This window comes from Chroicocephalus ridibundus, chromosome 12, assembly GCF_963924245.1.
Source record: "Chroicocephalus ridibundus chromosome 12, bChrRid1.1, whole genome shotgun sequence".
Lineage (NCBI taxonomy): Eukaryota > Metazoa > Chordata > Aves > Charadriiformes > Laridae > Chroicocephalus > Chroicocephalus ridibundus.
The window spans coordinates 10861395-10881130 of NC_086295.1; the positions used below are offsets into that span (position 1 = coordinate 10861395).

General features: G+C 51.6%; 1 protein-coding gene across 1 annotated transcript; it reads left to right on the plus strand.

The window, feature by feature from the left end:
* Positions 1 to 8320: 8320 nt before the first annotated feature.
* On the plus strand, positions 8321 to 18325 carry LOC134522642 (thyrotropin-releasing hormone receptor-like). Its single transcript, XM_063350461.1, has 2 exons — positions 8321 to 9106; positions 16138 to 18325. The coding sequence occupies exons 1-2, from the start codon at positions 8321 to 8323 to the stop codon at positions 16531 to 16533; spliced, it is 1182 nt and encodes a 393-aa protein (XP_063206531.1). The 3' UTR covers positions 16534 to 18325.
* The last annotated feature ends 1411 nt before the right edge of the window (positions 18326 to 19736 follow it).

Genomic DNA, 19736 nt, shown 5'->3' on the forward strand with positions numbered 1-19736 from the left:
CCCCAGGAGCAGGGCAGAAGCAGTCCTGGGTTTCTTTGCAGACGAGCAACTGAGGAAAAGAAATCACCAGAAGAGATGTTTGCAACATGCAAAAATAAGGTGGAAAATAGTATCATCTTTCCACTTATTTCTTATTTATATGCTGTTCCAGTTGAACCCTCTGTGATTCCTCATCCTACCTGGAAATAGCTGGGGAGATGCTTTCATATCTGAGAAGGGAGAGAAGCCAATTCTGTGAATTTATTTCCCAAGAGATATTAAAAAAACCCCCAGCGCTATGACCAGTCAGGAGTGATCCACGACTCGGATAGGAAATTTTCCTTTGAAGTAGGTTGAGAAACTGAAATGGCCAAGTTCAAAGGCTGAAATCTTCCTCCTGCGTTAGCTGGAAATACGCCGTGGCTGTTCAGGCAATAAAGCGGGAACTCTGCGAATTACAGGAAGGAGCAGGTCGCAGCTGATGACTCGGCTGGGCCAGGCTGAGTCATTTTTTCCTTTTATCAGGGGAGAGAAAAAATTGCACCCTGTGCCCGATGCTTCATGCTCTGTGGTCCCAGGGCATCAGCAACGCCAGGTTCACAGCCCCAGTTAGGTGGGTGTGCGGGGTGGGGGGGAACTTTGGTCCCATCTAGCCCTTTCCTGAAAAAAAGGTGCCTAAAACCAGTGTGGGTTTTGCTCTCTCTGGAGCAGCTGGTGCTGCATGTGAGGTCCTGGGCTCCGTGGCAGCTTTCTCCAACATTAAACCAAATTAATTTCAGAGTGGGGAGAGCTTTTTCCTCTGGCTGGACACTGCGATGAGCAGTGTCTGCAGGAAAAATTGAAAAATGATCAAACCCCACAATCAGCTGAAACTCTTTGAAACCACTAATTGGGTGGAGGAGGCTGCCTAGCCGCACGAGCTGCTGCAATTTCGCCCGCTGTGCTTTGGGATGGACCATATTGGCAGAACTAGTGGGTCAGGCAGGATCCGTGCAGCACCGAGGCGTCAAGGTGGACGGATTGGAGACACTTGTTTGGGGGGAGCATCTGCGACAGCAAGACCAGAAAGGGGAGCTTCAGCCAGACCTTTTCCTGCACTTTCATGCCCTAGACAGTTAGGCAGGGCGCAGTGATGGAGTTCAGTGATGGAGAACTTTATGGACCCCAGTTCAAGCGGGTCCCTGGGTATTTGCATGGGTGCTGACTAAGGACTCGGAGCATTTTGCCATCCCCATGGTGGACGTACTGTGCTGTGCCTCTCCTGGGCTGCGTTTAACAGGCGTGCACCACGGTGCTATACTAAGTGCTTGCTGTTACAGTGTTACGGAGTTGACATTCAGGTGTCACAGAATCTGAAATAACCTTTAATTACAGCCTAATTATTCTGCCAGGGTTTTGTTCTTTCATAATATTGCATGCAGTGCTTTTGTCTCCCCTCAGTGTTATCGCTGCTATTATCCCTGCAGGATGCCCCCCCAGCACCTCATCCACCCTAATTACTGGTTTTGGGAACTGCCTATTTCTGTCCCCACCCCAGGTGTATCCCACCCCGTGTGTTGCCCTTGGGATGAGCACTGGGGTGAGTGATTCGGGTCGGATGTGATGCAGCCAGTGCCCAAAAGGCACATGGGAAGATGTGTCAATTTTCACGCTGAGCACAGCTTCAAGCCTTGCTGGTTTTGGCAAAGGCTCAGCTTTGGTTACCCAAACCACAATTCCCTCTTACAGCCACCAGTTTTTGCACTGAGTGGGAGACCTGGGAAAGACGAGGACTCTCGAGGCTTCCCCTTCATTGTGCTGCCCTGAAAGCCAACGCCTCCGCCTGGCTCTTTGCTCACCCGGGCAGAATTCCTGGTGGACCGGGCACACCGGAGTAAACAGCAGAGCTCATTGGCAGCAGCAAGAGTTGTGAACCCCGATTTGGTGCTGTGGGCAATGCCTTGAGCCCTGGAGGGGCCACGGGGTGTGCAGGGGATGCCAGGGGGGCTGGCTTGGCGGGAGGGGAAGGGGATCTTTGGGCTCCTTCTCCCACGACTGAATTCCCTCCAGTTGCCTGCAGCCAGCCTGGAGCTGGAGATGTGGGGCAGGGCAGGGAATCCCTTGGCACACAGGATGACAAGGTTATTTCCACAGGCTTTGTAAAGATGTGCTGTGGGCCACACTCCCTTGGGTTCGCTCAAGCCAAACGCCTGCTGCAGTGGGGGTTTAAGAGTGAGGGGAATGTGGCACCCCAAGAGCTGCACAAAGCATCCTCTCCCACACCGTTATGCTTCGCAGAGCTGCATAAATCCCCAGCAGTTTGGTTCATTGCACTTCTCAGATCACTCCAATGCATATTACTGCAGAGTGGGTTTTTTTTTTTTTTTTTTACTATTCAGGCTGCATATCTAAGAGCTCAGCCCTTCCAGGAGCTACTTGGAAGAGAATCTGAAGGATGTGCCTATTAAAATGTTAATAGGGGCAGTTCACAAATAAGCTGTACTTAGAAGCAATGACTTCATTGGGGATGCTCCTGGCTGTACAAGGCAGCTGCTGGACGTGGGGGACTGAGCCTGCAGCGCAGGGAGGCAACATCCATCACACACGCTTACAGCTTCAAGAAGAGCAGCCTAGTTCCTCCTTTGTTATTAAAAATTCATCCCAAAGCTGACCTCCTCTGTATCAGAAAACAACTGCTGCATTGGTCCATCTGTGCAATATTTTGTTTAAAAGCCAACTGCACGATGCTGGCCAAGAGAAGCTGATGCAGTCGCTGCTCCAAGGGGTGGCAGGCTACCTCCTTCCTTCAGCCTCCGGAGGATGAATCTGGTTTTGCAATGACTATGTGGTGATGTATTTCTGGGGAAAGATCAGCGAATACCACCTATTAGTGTATTAAAAATTCTTGCCTTTTTATTCTTCAGCGGGACAAAGCCTTAGCGCTGTTGGCAGGACGGCTCCTGAAGGCTGCGCCCCATCGCCTGTGTCAACAACGGGACAATGTACCCTGACAGCAGCTCCCTGCTTTGGAAATTCAGGTATTTACATCGGAGCTTGCGATATCTGTTTTCATCTGTTTGCTAATCTCTGCACAGTGAGTGGCTTTTTCCTTGAGGACTCAGGCTCTGAACGCAGCAGGGATGCGGGGTTGGGCGGGGGGGGGGGGGGGGGGGGGGATGGGGGGTGGATTTTTCGCCCTCTCCCAGTTTGTGAAAGTGGCCTCACTTTGCTTTCTTTAAAAGCTGGAATTATACTTATTAGCTGAAGAAAAATCACCAAGTTCCTCCATGCCCTGAAGGCAATGCCAAGACCTGGTACATCACAGATTTAGCAACATATCCTTAGAAGAGGGTATACAAAGCAGAAAGAAAACAACACAAAAGCCAGGAGGTAACTCTGCTGGTCAGGCAGGGAAGAGAGGAACCTGAGCCAACCCACAGAGCTGCCTCTGCTCACTGAGTCTGGAAATAACAAACCACCCCTGCCCTCATTTGGGGCTGGGGAAACATCATTTCTCCATGACAGTGTTGCCTCGAGCTTGGTGCTACAATAAATGGAAGGAGCTCCTTAAGCCTAGCACCACCAGGCAGGTTTTCCCATCCATCCATCCATCCATCCATCCATCCATCCATCCATCCATCCATCCACCCACCCACCCACCAGGCACCTGCAGGCCCCATGGGAGATGCTGCCTGCCCTGTTCCTGGGTCTAAGAATCTAAAGATATTCTTCATTGTTTACAAGCCTGAATTGGTTTTCCTCCACAGAAATCCATATCACTGCCTTCCTCTTAATCTTTTTCCATTCCCTCAGCTGCCTTTTCATCCACCAAGTTTTCCATAGGGACCACGTGCTGTTCCTTCCACGTCACTGACACAGATGTGATGAAGCCCAGGACCACGAGCTGGTCCCTGGGGGGCTCTCCAGGAACTGCATCCCTCCAGGGACGGTTCCCTGCTCACAAGAATCATTAGAAAAACACCAGCTAGATCATTTTTACATGTGTGTAGCACATATCGAGGTTGATTTTGCGTCTTTTTAACTCCTTCACATCTGCCTCTTTGCTTGGGTTTGATCTCTGAGGGCATTAACCCATAAAGCCCCAAAGCGATTTGCTTCTGGGCTGTGACCCTGGAACAGGTGAAGGCAATTTTGACAGAACTTCTCCCTCCTTTGCCTTTCTAAGCGAGCAGTAACTGCTGCATGTGGCAGACTGACTCATACCTGCCTCTGACAGCACTTGTCACCCCTCAGGTTGACCTGCAGAGCCACTGAGCACCTTCCCACCCGCTCTAAGCCGAGCTGCAGGTCGGGGGGAACCCCTTCCCCACCATCGCTCGCAATTCAAGGCCCAAAATCCTGTAACCCAGCCCCCGCAAAACCACTCGTGGCCTCTTGTGATTCAGCTGCTCCACGTTCACCGGCGCCGTGCGGATGCAGCCTCTGTATCCTGGCTCTAACAGCAGAAGTTTTATGGGTTTAATATCTGCAGGTTATGAAGCACCAGAGAATGGAGAGGTGTTTATCGCAGATTTGGGTAAAAGAGGATCTCTTTCTCCAAGCGTTGTTTATTAAACACGCGAAGCCTCAGAGGTCTCTTTTGTCCATAGGACTAAATGAGCTGCCCGGCGAGGCTGAGCAAGAGGGATGAGCTTCACGGGGAGCGCGGGGAGATACCGAAGCTGGCGCTGAACATCCTGAGCACCCATCCCGGGCGCCGTGCTGCTAACCCAGCCACGGGGCTGCACAGCTTCCCCTTCCCAGAAACACCCCCGCCACGGCCAGCGCCCGGGGACACGGCCATCCCCATTGGGAATCCCCAGGGGAGCAAAGACCTCTCCTTCCAGACGTCACAGGCAGTGGGTGACGGCAGGTATTCACAGGGGACGGCAGCTCGAGGCAATGCCAGCAGGGCCAGAAATACAGAAGTATGTTAAAAGAACCTAACATTAAATGTTAGTTAAAAGAATCAATGCCTTTGGCCACCAAAATATTTGGATTTAAGTAAAGCTGGAAGAAAAAACTTCATATAAGTGTCAAAAAAGTTAGCTTGAGAAATCTTTACTCTCAGCTGGTTGGCCTTATCTTAAATACGCGCCTCAGTCATGTCCTGAATGTTATAGCTCCCGAAAGAGTCTACAATGGGAAAGGTTAATCAGTCTTCACAGCAAACCTCACTGTTTTGACGATGCGTAGGAAATCTCACCCCGGCGTGTGCACCGGGCGTAGACACGGGCACCTGCATCCCCGGCCTTGCGGTGGCACTGAGATGAGCCCGGGGGCCCAGGCAGGAGGAGCCGCTTCAGCCGGGTGATGTAATGCCGTTGTTATCGCTGTGCTAATAACTACCGAATTGTCAGTGCCACAAAGAAAAGCATCGAGGGAAATAATTATCTGTAACATTCCTACACAATGTTCCAGGTTCGAGCCAAACCAAAAACTTCTCTGGTCTCCGTGGGAGTTTGTTTTGTTTCCTGATCCCACAAAGCCAATTCCTGGAATGTGTTTGAGGAAGCAGATGAACCCCAAGTTCCCCCTCAGGAGGTTTGCGAAGGGTTTGTGCCTTCTCCCCTCCCACACACAGTGCCACCAGGCTGGCAGCTCACCCGCCTGTGTTTTCCCCCCGTTTGAAAAAAATACTGTTTTCCATGAGCTCATGAAAAGCAGGCACTAATGACTGTATTTCTGAGGCCTCAGCTGTCTCTGCCCCACGCATCCCGAGGAACCCTGGCATCACTACGATCCAGCAGCAGTCTCACGAAGCCTGCCTGTGTCGGAGTCACTGCGGAGCAGCAGGGTGTGCAAACCCTTGAATACAAATACAACTGTCTTTGTGAGCAAACACACATGGCCACACTTCCCCTCCTTCCCCCAAACACGTGCAATAAGATTAAATGTTATCACTACTCATTTACTTCCTGATATGTTCCGCTCCTCACCCAACCCCAAGTGCCACGCAGAAGCAGAGCCCGGTTTCTGACCACGATGATCCTCAGACCGGGGTGTTTCCCAGCAGTATCCATCACGGCCAGCACAGGGAGCTGCTGGCGCTGACAGATTCCCATCTGTTGAAATAACCATGTGTTGACCACAGTGAGCAATATGCCAGAATAGAGTATTTTTTCAGCTTGGAGAAGGACTGAGGCAGATGGGAGCGACAGCGGGCCCAGGGAGAAACTTCAGAGGGTGATAATGTATTACAGTTCTGCTAAAGATACAGGATAAAGCAACCAGGATCCTGCACCCCTGATAACCACGCTGTGTTCTTGACAGAGGACAGCGATGCTGATTATTACGGATAATTGTGGTAGTGCCTTTTGCCTGACAGCACCACGAGCCTCGCCAAATGGTGTGTGATGGATGCCATCAGACTGGTCCTTACCGGAGGTAGGTGATGGGTATTTGTGTAACGTGCGCTGGAACGGCTGCGAGTGCTCGTGCTCGGGTGGCAGGATCCCGGGGAAAGGCTGCGGGATGACGCAGAGGGGGAAAGCAGGGGAATTCGGGCTGTCGGGGTGGCTAAAGGGGGGCATTGCCTGGCTCCTGAAGAGGTGACTGCCGACTCAGTAGGTGCACACAGCCCAGATAGTATCATTAAACAAATGTGATTTCTAGGGGGATTTTACAGTGCATCTATTTAAAAAAAGGAGGAAAGTTAGAGCAAAGTGCAGCCTGGGGAGGTCTCCAAGGGCAGGGACAAGACCTGCTGTGTGTCCCTGGCCCAGGGCCGTAAGGCAGAGGTGTGAGGCTGGCCGGAGCACACGCTGGCCCTGGTGCAGCCTGACAGTGGAGCCCCAAGGAAAACAAATGGAAAGAGAAGACAATGTTTGTCCTTTATAACTGACCCAAAGGTGAATGAAATGCCATGGGAGGGAGTGAAAAACTGCAAGGATTGTCCTCTGTGGAGCTAAATGGAGGCATAAGGTTTCCCAGAGGAAAGGGGAAAATATTATTTGCCGCAGCAAGCCAGAGTTTGGGCAGACTGCTGTTCCCTGGGAGAGGAGCACGGAGGTGAGGCAAAAAGGCATTTTATCCACCCGGACAGCCCAGGCTTAGAAATTTACCCGTGAAACCCTTCACATTTTGGATATGCGCCTCAGTGTCTGGGATTAATGGGGCAGCTCTGCCTCTAATTGAAACCTAATCTAATAAAACAGTGAGCTTTCTCCTTGTTCTCTCCTCCCCTCCACAGGTTAGGGGACCCTTAGCATTTTATCTCTGCAAACACAATTGCTCTTTCAAATTGAAAATGCATTTTCTGACAGACTGCGGAGATGTCAGGAGCAAGTACAGAATTGACAGCAAATTCTGGTTACTGCTGACCGCCAGGGAGATACTGGATCTCCCAGCCTGACCATCAGGGAGACACCAGCTATCCCAGCCTCTTTGCTGGGGAGATAAGGGATCTCCCAGTCCAGGACTAAGTAAGCCTTTCCCCAAAGGAGTGACACTGATGTGCTTGTTTGGGACAGGGGTGGCTGCAGAAAAGACAACACAAAGAGGACCTCACTTCATGTTTAATGACCCCCAGGGAAGGGGCTCCTTGTCCCCAGCCCAAGGGAAACGGGAAAGGCCATGGGTCTCCGTGGCATCGCCCTGGTCCCATCCTCCTGAGGAAGAGGAAGGAAGGACCCCTCATCCTCAGCTCTCCTTGCCCAGGGGCGACGGTGCAGCCTGTGACTCGGCTGGGGACACAAGGCACCCACAGCCCTGGGTCCTGGAGCAGAGCTGCTCGCTGCTAGGGTGCTCTCAGACCCTGTGCCTCTCCATCCCGGGGTCTCCAAGCTGTCACCCCCATCCCCTGCCCGGGCTCCTTCATCCTCCTCCTCGTGGGCTCAGCGGTGCGCTAGGACCCGGCGGGCGCAGGCGGGGGATGCGGGCGGGAGGCAGTCGGGGGGTCCCGGGGCTGGGGTAGCCCTGGAGGGTCTCCGGCGGTCCTGGGGCGGTCCCGACGGTTTCAGGGGGGGGCTCGACCGCTGGGGGAGGCCTGGAGGGTCCTGGGAGCTGGGGGTCCGAGACGGTCCCGGGTGGTTTCCGTGGCTGGGGGGTCCTGGAGCATCCCGGGGGGTGCGGGGAGCTGGAGGAGTCCTGGCCGCTCCCCGCCCCTCCCGGCGGAGGCTCAGCGGGGGATTTGCAGTGGAGGGGCGGGGGGGGGGGGGGGTGTGTGTGCGAGGAGCCGGGCGGCCGCAAGACTTGGGGTGAACCGTGGAGATAACAGGGAGGGAGGAGCCGGGGCGGGAGGGAGGGCGGGGAGGGGGCGCGGGGGGCAGCGGGGCTCCGCGGCGCGGCTCCGGGCTGCCGGCTCCCCCCTCTCCCCGCTCCCCGCCGCAGGGTGCGCGGAGCTTTGGCTTTGGCGGGGCCGATGGAGAACGGCTCGGCCAGCCCCGGAGCCGCGCTGGGCGGCAGCGGCAACCAGACCCTGGGCAGGATGCCCCGGCAGCCGCTGGAGCTGCAGGTGGTCACCATCCTGCTGGTGCTGCTCATCTGCGGGGTGGGCATCGCGGGCAACGTGATGGTGGTGCTGGTGGTGCTGCGCACCAAGCACATGGTGACCCCCACCAACTGCTACCTGGTGAGCCTGGCAGTGGCTGACCTCATCGTGCTGCTGGCGGCCGGGCTGCCCAACATCTCAGAAGTGGTGGCTTCTTGGGTGTACGGCTACGCCGGCTGCCTCTGCATCACCTACTTGCAGTACTTGGGCATCAACATCTCTGCCTGGTCCATCACCGCCTTCACGGTGGAGCGTTACATCGCGATCTGCCACGCCATCAAAGCGCAGCTCCTGTGCACCGTGTCCCGCGCCAAGCGCATCATCACCTCGCTGTGGCTCTTCACCTCCCTCTATTGCCTCATGTGGTTCTTCCTGGTGGACACGACCCAGGTCACCTTCTCGGATGGGGCACAGGTCAGCTGCGGCTACCGCGTCTCCAGAAGCCTTTACATGCCCATTTACTTTTTGGATTTTGCTGTCTTCTATGTCATCCCATTGGGACTGGCAACTGTCCTCTACGGCCTCATCGCCCGCATCCTCTTCATGAGCCCCCTGCCTGCCACCCCGCAGCACTCCTGCCTGGGCTCCACACACCAGGGTGGCTCCCTCAAGCTCTCCTGCCGGAGCAACAAGGGGGCCCTGAGCTCCCGCAAGCAGGTAGGGGCTCCCCGCCGGGCTGGGGCATGCTGGGCTGCAGGCAGCGCTGTCAGGGGCTCAGTGCTTTGAGGGACATTCTGGCAGGGGGTGGGGTGCCCCAGTATTTTGCTTCCCTTTGTGGAGGTAGTGGAGAGGGTTGGTTTGCTGCACAGAAGCCCCCCCCCCCCCGCCCGCCAAGCCCAGATGGGTTCTGGCAGCACAGATGCGCTCCCCCTGCTTTGGCTGAGCTCAGCGGAGCGAGACAGGGCTCCAGCATCCCTCGGGAGGGGCAGGAGTGCAGGGATGTTTGCTGGATAACTAATTACTGATTGCGTCCCCGAGGAGGGGAGTCACATTATGCCGGTGGGACTCACGTCTGAGGCAGAGTCCTGGGCAGGCGACCTCAGGTTTAGAGGAGCAAAGGGAGGGAAGAGCTGGTGTGAACCCCTGCCTCGTGAGCTGCAGCCCCCTGGTCCCTGCAGGCAGGGAAGGCACCTCAGCATCATAGTGGTGTGTTTGCCTCTGTGACTCCTCCGTCATTCAGCTTCCTGCTCGCTCCCCGTCTCTTCTCCGTTCTTATGGAACAGGCTGCCCAGAGAAGTGGTCGACTCACCATCCCTGGAGGTGTTTAAAAGACGGGTAGACATAGTGCTTAGAGATGTGGTTTAGTGATGTTTTTTTGTCAGAGTAGGTTGATGGTTGGACTAGATGATCTGAAAGGTCCCTTCCAACCTAGGTGATTCTATGATTCTCCTCCTACCTCCTGCCGTCGGTCCTCCTCTTTCTCTGTCCAAATGGACAATCAGTCTCTTGCCCCATCTCCTTGGACAGGTCAGATTCGGGACCTGGGACACTGTTGCCTGCTCGCTGGCCATTTGCAGGAGACCAGCCCATTCCAATTTCAAACTTTGCATAGGCAAAGGCATGGACTATTTTAAAGGAAAGGGCTGAATCTGGGAATCTGGCTTAAGTCTCTGAAATCACCAGTTCTGTTGTCATTTGGAGTGAGCAGGACCTGATTTCCAGACAGCCTGAAATATGCTTCAGCCTGTCTTAAAGCACTTGTTTTTCCAACTCAGTATCTCACTGCCCGACTTGCACAGGAACCTCCATTCCCCAGGAGAGACGATTCAGTCGCAGAGGGGAAGCAAACAGCCCAGAGAACGTGTATTTCTTCATGAACTTCTAAATCTTTTCAGTTCAGCTTTTTTTTCTCCCTTCTGCTCTGGCACAGAAAGGTTTAAAGCAAATCCTGACTTCTGCAAAATTACTTGCCTGCTCTCCCAGGGTTGCTGGCTGCTGCCGGAGCCTCGGCAGGGTGTCCGGCAGCGAGGCTTCGAGATACTACAAGGCAGTACCTAAAGGTGTGGGTTGATGGACCTCCGCTTCCAGAGCCACGGCTGCGGGGCTGTGCCGCTGAGTGGCCGTGCTGCACACAGCGTGCTCCAGCCTCATTAGGATGAGTGTCCGAGGCCGTCAGTCCTTATGGGGCTGGATGACGGGTGCTCCAGCTCCTGGAAGCATCTTGTGCTCTCTTTTCTGTTACACTGGGGATTTTCTCAAGATCATCATTACCTCCTGAAATATCTTGGCATGCAGAGACTTCGCCTGGCTGGCCTGACATCGCAGAGCCGGCATCATTAGGAATAAAGATGGCACCGAGTTTTTAAACTGTAAAGCAATTTCCCAGGGCTTCCAGCTATGATTTGTTGAATGCTTCCTTCTGATTTCACACCAGCAGCCCTTCAAAGCAAACAGTGTTGAGAGTGACAGAGGAAGTAACTCCAGCTGTGCCCCAGGTGGCATTGTGGGCTAGCCGGCTGCCGCACGGGTTGGTGCTGCACCCCAGAGGTGGCCGCAACCCAACTTTTTCCGTAAACATCTTTCACAAGTTCCATATGGCATAGGACAAGATCGCTTCATTTGATATATAATCAGAGGGAAATTTATATGGTTGTCCATAAAAATCAGAGGGGACAAAACCAGGTGTTCAACTTTAACCTTTTGATTAATTGCTGAGGGGATCTGCTGGATGCTTGGTGCAGAAATAAGTTTTCTGTGCACCAAAGCGACGTAAAACCACACAGCTATTTTGATGAGAGTTCTGGGCAGTGTGTGGAGGAGTGCTTCGAGCATAACAAACCCAGGTCCTGTCAGAGCATCTACCTTAGCACTGAAATCCAGCCGGAGGTTTTTACTGGTGGTGCAATGGATTGAGGAGCAGGAGCTGCAGTGAATCATGATTCTGCATATGGTTATGAGGGAAAAAACAACAACCCAACCACCCAGAGAGGAAAGAGGCCTCCAGAGACCCCAAGGGGTCAGCACTGATTCTGCCTTCAATTTGTCTCCCTAGCAGGGGCAGCCAGGGCCACAGGAAAGATATTTTGGGGAGATGCTGCAGTGTGCAGGACCCCAGCAGGGCGGTGGGTGCAGAGCAGAGGGGAGGCATGGGCTGGGCGCTGGGGAATGGGCAGATCATTAAGAAAGGGATTTTGATGTGAGAAAGAAGGTAGCTAAATCCATTCATTCCAGCAGAGCTGCATGAGTTGCGTGTGCCCATGTGAAGGGGCAGGGCAGAGTCTGGGGGGACTATGGCCCCCTCAGCACCTCCAGCACCCGGGTCCGTGGGACACCCCACCAACGTGGCTTTAGCAAAGGCAAGAGAGAGGCACAGAAGGGACCTACCTGGTCTTCTCCAGGAGAGGTTCACCTCCAAGGAAATCAATGGCAAAAAGCCCCCATGCAGTGGGCAAGTATGAGACCTAAAAAGAAGCAGCTTGGACACCTGTGTCCTGTGTCGTCTTCACCAGAGGAAAGGTTTCCTCTCTGATTTTCTGATAGCCATGGCATCACTGCCCTCAAAACCAGAGGAAACTTATAGAAAGAAGAAACACACATGGCGCTCAACTCGGACACTGCTTGATAATAGGTGATGCTGGCTGAGGAGCTCATAAGCAGGTTTCCTTGCTCATTAATCACCCTTGGCCAGTAGGGAAAGGAAAGGGCAGCCTGACAGGTAATGCCATTGACTTCTCATGCTCTCCTGAGAAGTGCTGACAGCCCTTGAAAGTGTCACCAGGAATTCCATGGGGCGCCTGGGTAAAGGGTCTTGTCCTGAGCATCAGAAATGAGGACACAGCATCGGAAACTGCTCAAATGACAAATGCTGGTGGTCTCCAATCTGGCAGGGTGATGAGGAGGCTGTGAAAGTCATGCATGTGCTACCAGTGGGGAAGACTAAAGCGCAGGTGCAGCTTGTTTAAACTGCAATTGCCGTGTAGACTAAACCACTAAAGATGCCGCTACAAATCAGGTTTGCGAGTTTGGTCCGAAACAGCAATAGTGTTGCTGTCTGACAGGCTTCACCTCTGCAGTGAGAGCTTCACAGGACCCTGCAGACAGCAGGTTGCGTCCCAGTCGTGTGGCAAAACAGGACCCCAACCCTTCAAACACCTTTTGAGTTTGTTGGGGTGATGGTGCGCAGTCTGCCGGATTCCCATCACAGACCAGTGGCGTGAGAGGGTGGGTTTGGCTTCTGGAGGATCTGTTGGCCAGGAGAGCAGAGCAGGGTGGGAGGACAGGTGATGGGTGTGTGTAGCTCAGGACCACAATACAGGCATCCATGTCAGCACTCCTCCTCTGGCCTCTCTTTATAGAGGGACCGGCCCTTCCAGGCCCCACGCCCAGAGTCCCCTGGGAGATGTCCAAAAGGGGTTACCCCATAGTTGCCCATTTTTCTCCCTGGACTATAAAGAGCCTGGATGGCTGGGGGTGTTTTGCTGTGGGTGTGCTCCTACGCAGCCCTAGTGCTGCACCGCTTGCTTTTCAGAGCATGAAGATGATGCTGTTTCTTCACTGGTGCCTCTAAAACACATAAGTCCAGAGCAGGACAATGCAAGGCGTGAGTTTTGCTGTATTTATCACTTATAGAAGAAAGGGCCATAGATACAAACACCAGCCACCTCCAAGCGCATATTTCACCCGCCGGAGAGGGGCCACTAGAGGGAGTGGGATTCCTAAGAAAGGATGCTGCAGCTCAGGATGGTGGTTCCTGGACAAGGAGGGGTAGCACTGGATGGGGAGAAGAGTCTGTGGCCTCCAGGACAGGGGCAGAGGCTGGACACAGCACTGCGAGAGGGGATGGGTTGGAAGGGCTGTGCGGGGATGCAAGATGCCGACCATCTTGTACGGAGCAAGAAGGACGCTCACAGTGGGTTTGCTCTGGGAGTTACAGCAGGCTTGACCCATGGAGGTGGAAGATGAGCTGCCCCTTTGCTTTGGCAGAGGGACCCAGGATGTCGTCAGGGGTCTGTACAGCAGATATCCTTGGCCATCCAGCAACAGCACTGGCTTATGTGCTCAAAAGTGGTTTTTCAGCTAAATATCAACAGTTCTAGTAAAACATCCTGTCCTGTCTACAAACCCTTGTCTTGCTTCTATCCATAGCTCCTTTACAGCTGTTGGGTGCACACACTATGTACAACAGAGTTGTTGCAAAACACTTGTCGGAAAAATTGCTGTCCCTGAAGTAGTGCTTCCCTGAGGGATGCCTCGAGGCCACAGCAAAGCTCTGGCTTTTTTTGAGTGCAGCTGGTTTCTTTGGGGCATAATTCAGGACCAGTTCAGTTAGGGATAAATGTCCCAAACACTCCTCGGTGCTGATTAGGTTCATTTTTTAGATGAGCACCAGAAGTAGTAAGTTCAGAGCACCTCAAGTGTGGTATAGTTACTCGCTTCAGCAAGGTGGAGTGAGGAAAGGCATGGAGACAGGTTTTAGCCAGGCACGCAGACAGCGCTGGAGATTTCTTTCCCCACGATGGAGATATGAGAGCGAGTTTGGGATAGACTGTTAGGTTTTATCCAGAGGAGACATCCTGTGTCAACACAACTTTGCTAAAGTCGCACTCAGGAGAACACGGCCAGTACAGATAGTTGACTTTCAAAGGCAAATTTCAATCTTACAGCAAGCTCAGGGCAGGGCTGCCCATCCCAGTTTGTGGTCTGGATGCAGCGTCCTCGGGGAGCACTGAAGGCGTTTAGTGAGACGGAGGTAATAAATCCTCATGGTGCTGTTTCCAGCCGGTTTCCCCTCCCAGGACAAAGATCGCTTTGTCGCAGGGCTGTGGGACACGTAGCAGCAAACGCTCTGTGGATGAGAGCCCTGTGTGGTCTTCTGGGGACTGGAGGGAGGCGTTGGGAGATTGCTCAGGCAGGAGCTGAGCGAGCGCTCGCTGGCACCGCCGGCATTTCCATAACAACCAGGGAAAAAGCAGGGACAGTTATGGCTAAAAAGCAGATGAATCACTGGTTCTTTTCCCAACAACATTTCTTTTGGTCTCAGAAAGGACCGGAATGAACTTACTTTTCAGCCTTATAAGGATACGCTCCCCCTGGTGTTGTCACTCCGTGCAGAGTTCAGATCACTGTTCACCATCACCGTGGGCTCCTGAACAGTAAAACAAGGCAGAGAATTCCAACAGTAAAAAAGCCAAAGATGTTTCAGTCTCAGGAGAAAGCACGTGAGCAGTATTAATCTGTTAGCTTTCTCCCAGCAGAAGGGAGACCTGCCAGAGCGCAGGGCTAAGCGTATAGAAGCTCAGGGGTTTATTGTCCCAGCAGCTACAACCATGCTGGTACGTAGAGATTTTGACCATGGTCAACTGTGCGCCAAGCAGCTGCTCTCCACTCCAAGCCTACCTGTTCAGGAGTATTTCTATCAACCAGATTATCACCCGAGCAGTTGCACGCTAGGTAGGGTGGTTTGAAACCAAAAGCTTCTGAGAAGGCTCTTACTCTTCTGCATGCAGCCAGCCCTTGTAAGAGGCATTGAAAAGCTCTGAAGCTACCTTTTACTGACACATCTTGTACAATCTCTCACATCTTTCCCAAAAGGCAACAAATTGTGGCAGCAAACATGCTGAAGTCTTAGCAACAGCCTCAGCACTGACCATATCACTGCAAGATGTTATTCTGGGAAGTGTCCTCACACAGCAAACCACTTCTATTTTGGCCTCAGCTTGACAATAGCCCCTTTCTTGTAGGGAAAGTTTTGTTGCCGCTACCAACCATCCCCAATTTCTAGTCAAAGCATTACAGGAAGGCATAGTTACTCATGACTAAGTAAAAAAAAAAAACACCACTCCACGAAAAGCTGAGAGACTGTGAACACGAGCCAAGTGCTTATTTCCATATCGAGAACTGGAGTCATTGCACAACTCCCCTTCTGACGTTGGAAACGCCACTGCCTTAATATGCGTGTGGCATCACTGTTTACTCATACTTTCCTCCGTGGGGACATGTGTATTCTGTAAGTATTTGCTGGAGGACAATTGTCGCCTACCAGAAATAGCTGTTGAAATTATTAGGATCACTGAAGTTTCAGTACAAAACCCGATTTTCTTAAACAAGCTTGAGTCGAGCTGAGGGCAATTACTGCTCACTTCTGAATTCTCAATATCTTCTTGTTCCTATTATGTTAATGTAGTACTTCCCTAGTGTGCTGCAAATTAAAATAACCCATGCCAATTAGCTAAGTAACTCCCATATCAGCGCAAGTAGGAATTTCTGTAAGACTCCAGGCAGTCTCCTCTGCTCTCAGTGCTGCTCCGTACCAGGAGCATATCCCTGGGAACAGCATAGCTGGCACAGGAAACCAGAAGATCCTCGGCAGGGAGTTGGGATATACCCCATGGCACCCCCAAAAGTTAGGACCCCACTTTTGCATGAGTTATTCTCCCCATTGATTTATTGTTATGTGCAATTTTCAGATTTGCTGGTGGATGCTTGCCCTAAAGACCTTTAAATGTTCTTCAATGGTAGGTGAAAACCTGTCATTTAAGGGTTTATTCATGCAAGATTATTTCATGAGCAAAATGGATTCAGAGAGGAATAGTCCCATGGTTTGGGTGCCTATTTGGAACACTTAAAGAAAGAGCTAAGCAATATGTAGACTGAATTATCTGTCTGCACCATTTCTCCAGGTGGGAAAGCTCTGCTGGAGATGTGGCATCATCTAACTGTTTCTCTTTTTGCATATCCCCCCTGGCAAGGTCACCAAAATGCTGGCTGTCGTGGTGGTCCTCTTTGCCCTTCTGTGGATGCCTTATCGCACACTGGTGGTGGTGAACTCCTTCATGGACCCCCCGTACCTGAACATCTGGTTCCTTCTCTTCTGCCGCATGTGCATCTACCTGAACAGTGCCATCAACCCCATCATCTACAACCTCATGTCACAGAAATTCAGGGCTGCCTTTAGGAAGTTATGCAAGTGTGAAGAGAAGAGTACTGAGAACCCCGCGCCATACACTGCCCCGGTGTACTACAGCGTTACGAAGGACTGTTCTCATGACAGCTCCGATCACGTTGTCACCGAACATGAAGATCTGAACAGTCTCCCTGCACCTGCAAAGAAGAACAAGCCTGCCAAAGAAATCCTGGGACCCTGAAACAGCACAGGCAGTGGGAGCTCCGCGGCTGTATGCACTGTGTTGGGAAAGTGCCAACAGAAATTGCTTTGGCATTGCAGCAAGCTAAATTTAATACCTCTCCAGGGCATTTAACAAAACAGATTCTTAGAGGCAAATTAATTTGCTTTTCCTCGACGCTAATTTATTCTTGTTTGGTGAAGTGTTAGGTACAGGTTAATGTTTAGCATCTTTAAAGAATCTGTAGTTAAATATAGCAGTGCAACGCTAATCTGTGTTATGTGCAAGTGCAACCGTTTGTTGAGTCGGGCCAGAACATTGAAAGGAAATCCAGGAAGAGAAGGGCATTCAAGGAAAAAAAACAACCTTCTTTCTGCTGGGCCAGTTTTCTTATAGGCTGAGATTCACCTACCTGAATCTACATGCCTGTACCACAGACACCCTATGTGAGCCGCTCCTCTAAGGTCCTTTTAGGATTAACAGGGACAATTAGGCACTTCCAGAAAGTGGCTCTTATCTCAGCATAGTCCTCTGAGGAAGACACCTACCTCAGAGGGGGATGAATGCCTCCCAAGATGATGGTCTTTAACTTCTGATCTAGTTGAAGACGTCCCTGCTTACTGCAGGGGGGGTTGGACTAGATGACTTTTAAAGGTCCCTTCCAACCCAATACATTCTATGATTTTCTATTCTATGATTCTATGTGACTATTTCTGGCCATTGACTGTAAAGGGATTCTCCGGCAGAGGCTCCTGTGTTAGGAATGATTGAAGTTGGGTGCCATGAACCTCGCGCCATGCTTCTGGAAACATTGCTGTGCTGGTAGCACATACACCCAAGGTCCAGACCAGTTGGATTCGTTACAGAAAAATGAACAAACTAATAATGAGTATTCCCTAAGGTAATAGTAATACTTCTGACACTGTGGCCTAAGCTTCTTTTGGATAATTTTACCTTTTCTGTCCAAATTCTTCTAGTTGCTTCAGCTGGATATCGTAGCCTTGTCCTGTAAGCCCCGGTGTGGTTTAGCTGCGTACCATCAAGCAGTCTTGCTCTCCATCCCAGCCACAGTTGCATTTCAATGGCAGGTGAAGCAATTCTCTTATTTCCTGAAAATAATTTGTAAAAGTCCATCAAGTGTTTTGTGATAAGTGACACGCTGACTGTAAGACATTAACAATACTTATTGCCACTGTCATCTTGGGAGCAAAGTAGATATTCATAACCTGCGGTGGCCAAGAAACCAGCCCACGGACGCTTGCCCCAGACTTGCAAGAGACAATCTGGACAGGAACAAAAGGAAAAAGATTACACATGAGCCAAACGCTTAGGCTCTTGCCAAATAAAACAAGTGTCAACCACCAGTAACCCTCAAGTGACTGTAAAAAATTCTTTGAACAGCCAATTCGGCCTCACTAGTCAACACCGGTTTTCAGCAAACTACAGTGTTACGAGGTCTTAGAATTTTGCATCCACTTTGGAAAATATCCATGTGATAACTTTTAAGAGCACAAGACGTTAAGTGATCATTCTGCCTCTATGGGAAACCACTTCCCTGGGCGAGTCAGAAGAAGACCTCACCTCGCACCAGCGTGTCAGGAACCGTCCAGGACCTATTTCATTTTGGTGTAGGGTGGCTTTCCATGTATCATTATTGTATTGTGAGTTGTTAAAATATCTACTTTGCCCCCCTAATAACTGCAGGATGAGGGAAGAGAACATTGTTTTTTGCAATTATGTGTAAAGGTGTGTGTTTGGAATTTAAGGATTCATGTCATTTTTGCGCTCTTTTGTGTATATTGGGAATTTAGGAATGAAGCTCCTCTTTATTGTTGTCACAGTAGTTCTGTACAGAAATTTGGGATTTGCTTCTTGAAGAAAACAGAAGTGTTTTTGCTATAATGTGAGAAAATTGTTCCACTTAGCAAAAGAAACTAAGAAATGAAACAATTTGCTTATAACAATCTTTTCTCTAGTACAGATTTTTTTTTTCCCTTAGATTTTTCCTTAGCAACTCAGAACAAGAAATGGATAAAAGCACCTGCAGCCAAACCAGGGCAGTAAGGACCTTGAAGTAACACACAGGTAAGGCACAGGAGGCAGAAGGGGAGCCCTGGGGCTGCTGCTGGTCCCCTGGACGTGGTGAAATCCAGCGCTGAGGTTTGAGAGTGTCAGCTCTTACCTTCGCATGTGTCAGCTCTTACGTGGGCTGGGTTGAGGCTAACAGGAACAATTTATTGCATAGCCCAGAGCTAAGCTGGGCTCTTGAGCTAATGAGTTCTCCTTCCAATGCATCAGAGTTATCGCCTCAAAACGTAACAGCTGCTTCCCCTGAAGCCACTCCATGCCCTGTCTAGCCAGCACAGGAATTAATTTTCTTCATCTTCACAGCTAACTGTGCCTTGCAGCTCCCTGGGGTGCAGGGCCCTGAGCACGCCGGCACCTTTGGGCGCGCACACGGCATAGCTGTCCCTGACAGCCAGAGACATACGGCGAGCAGTATCCCACCTCTCCTCTCGCCTTTCCCTCCCTGCCCTCCAGCCACCTAACCTGTACAGCTATAAGGGGACGGGGGATGGCAAGGAAGGAAGAGAGGAGCAAATTAACCTTTTTTAGCAGTGCAATAAATTGGTGACACGCTGCAAACACGTTGGGTTGGAGAGGAGGAAGAGCCGGGACGGGGACTCGGCATCCCTGTGCTGTTTGCTTTGGTACAATAACTAGATCACGGCAGCAAAGCAGAGCCCAGCTGCCCTCGGGGGGCTGGGGAGGATGGTGCCTCCCTGGGCGTCAAGCACAGGCAGCATATCCCTGGGGACAGGCTGTCCTGTATCCCCCAGCCCTTCACCCTGTGGCTGCGGGTCAGAGAGCAGCAGGAAAGCCAGCTGTGCCCCGAGGCCATGTGGGAAGAGAATTTACTGTCCGAGCTCAGAAAACCACCCGCATCCTGACCTAAGGCATTCCTCAGGCATGGGATGTGCAGTTTGACAGACAGCCTTGATCTCTGCAAACCCAAGTAGCAGCTCAACTCTGAAGCATCTGCAGCAGGATCTTTCCACCTTGGCATCACATTTCCAGTGTCCGCTGTTCCCCTTTATGCTTTTTTTCCCCTGGAGACATCCTAAAAGCACTATTCTCTTAATTAAATTTCAGCCCCAGGCCAACAGCTAATTGATAGTTCTGAAATTTTTGTTCAACATACTCGGAAGTCAATTAAACTCCAG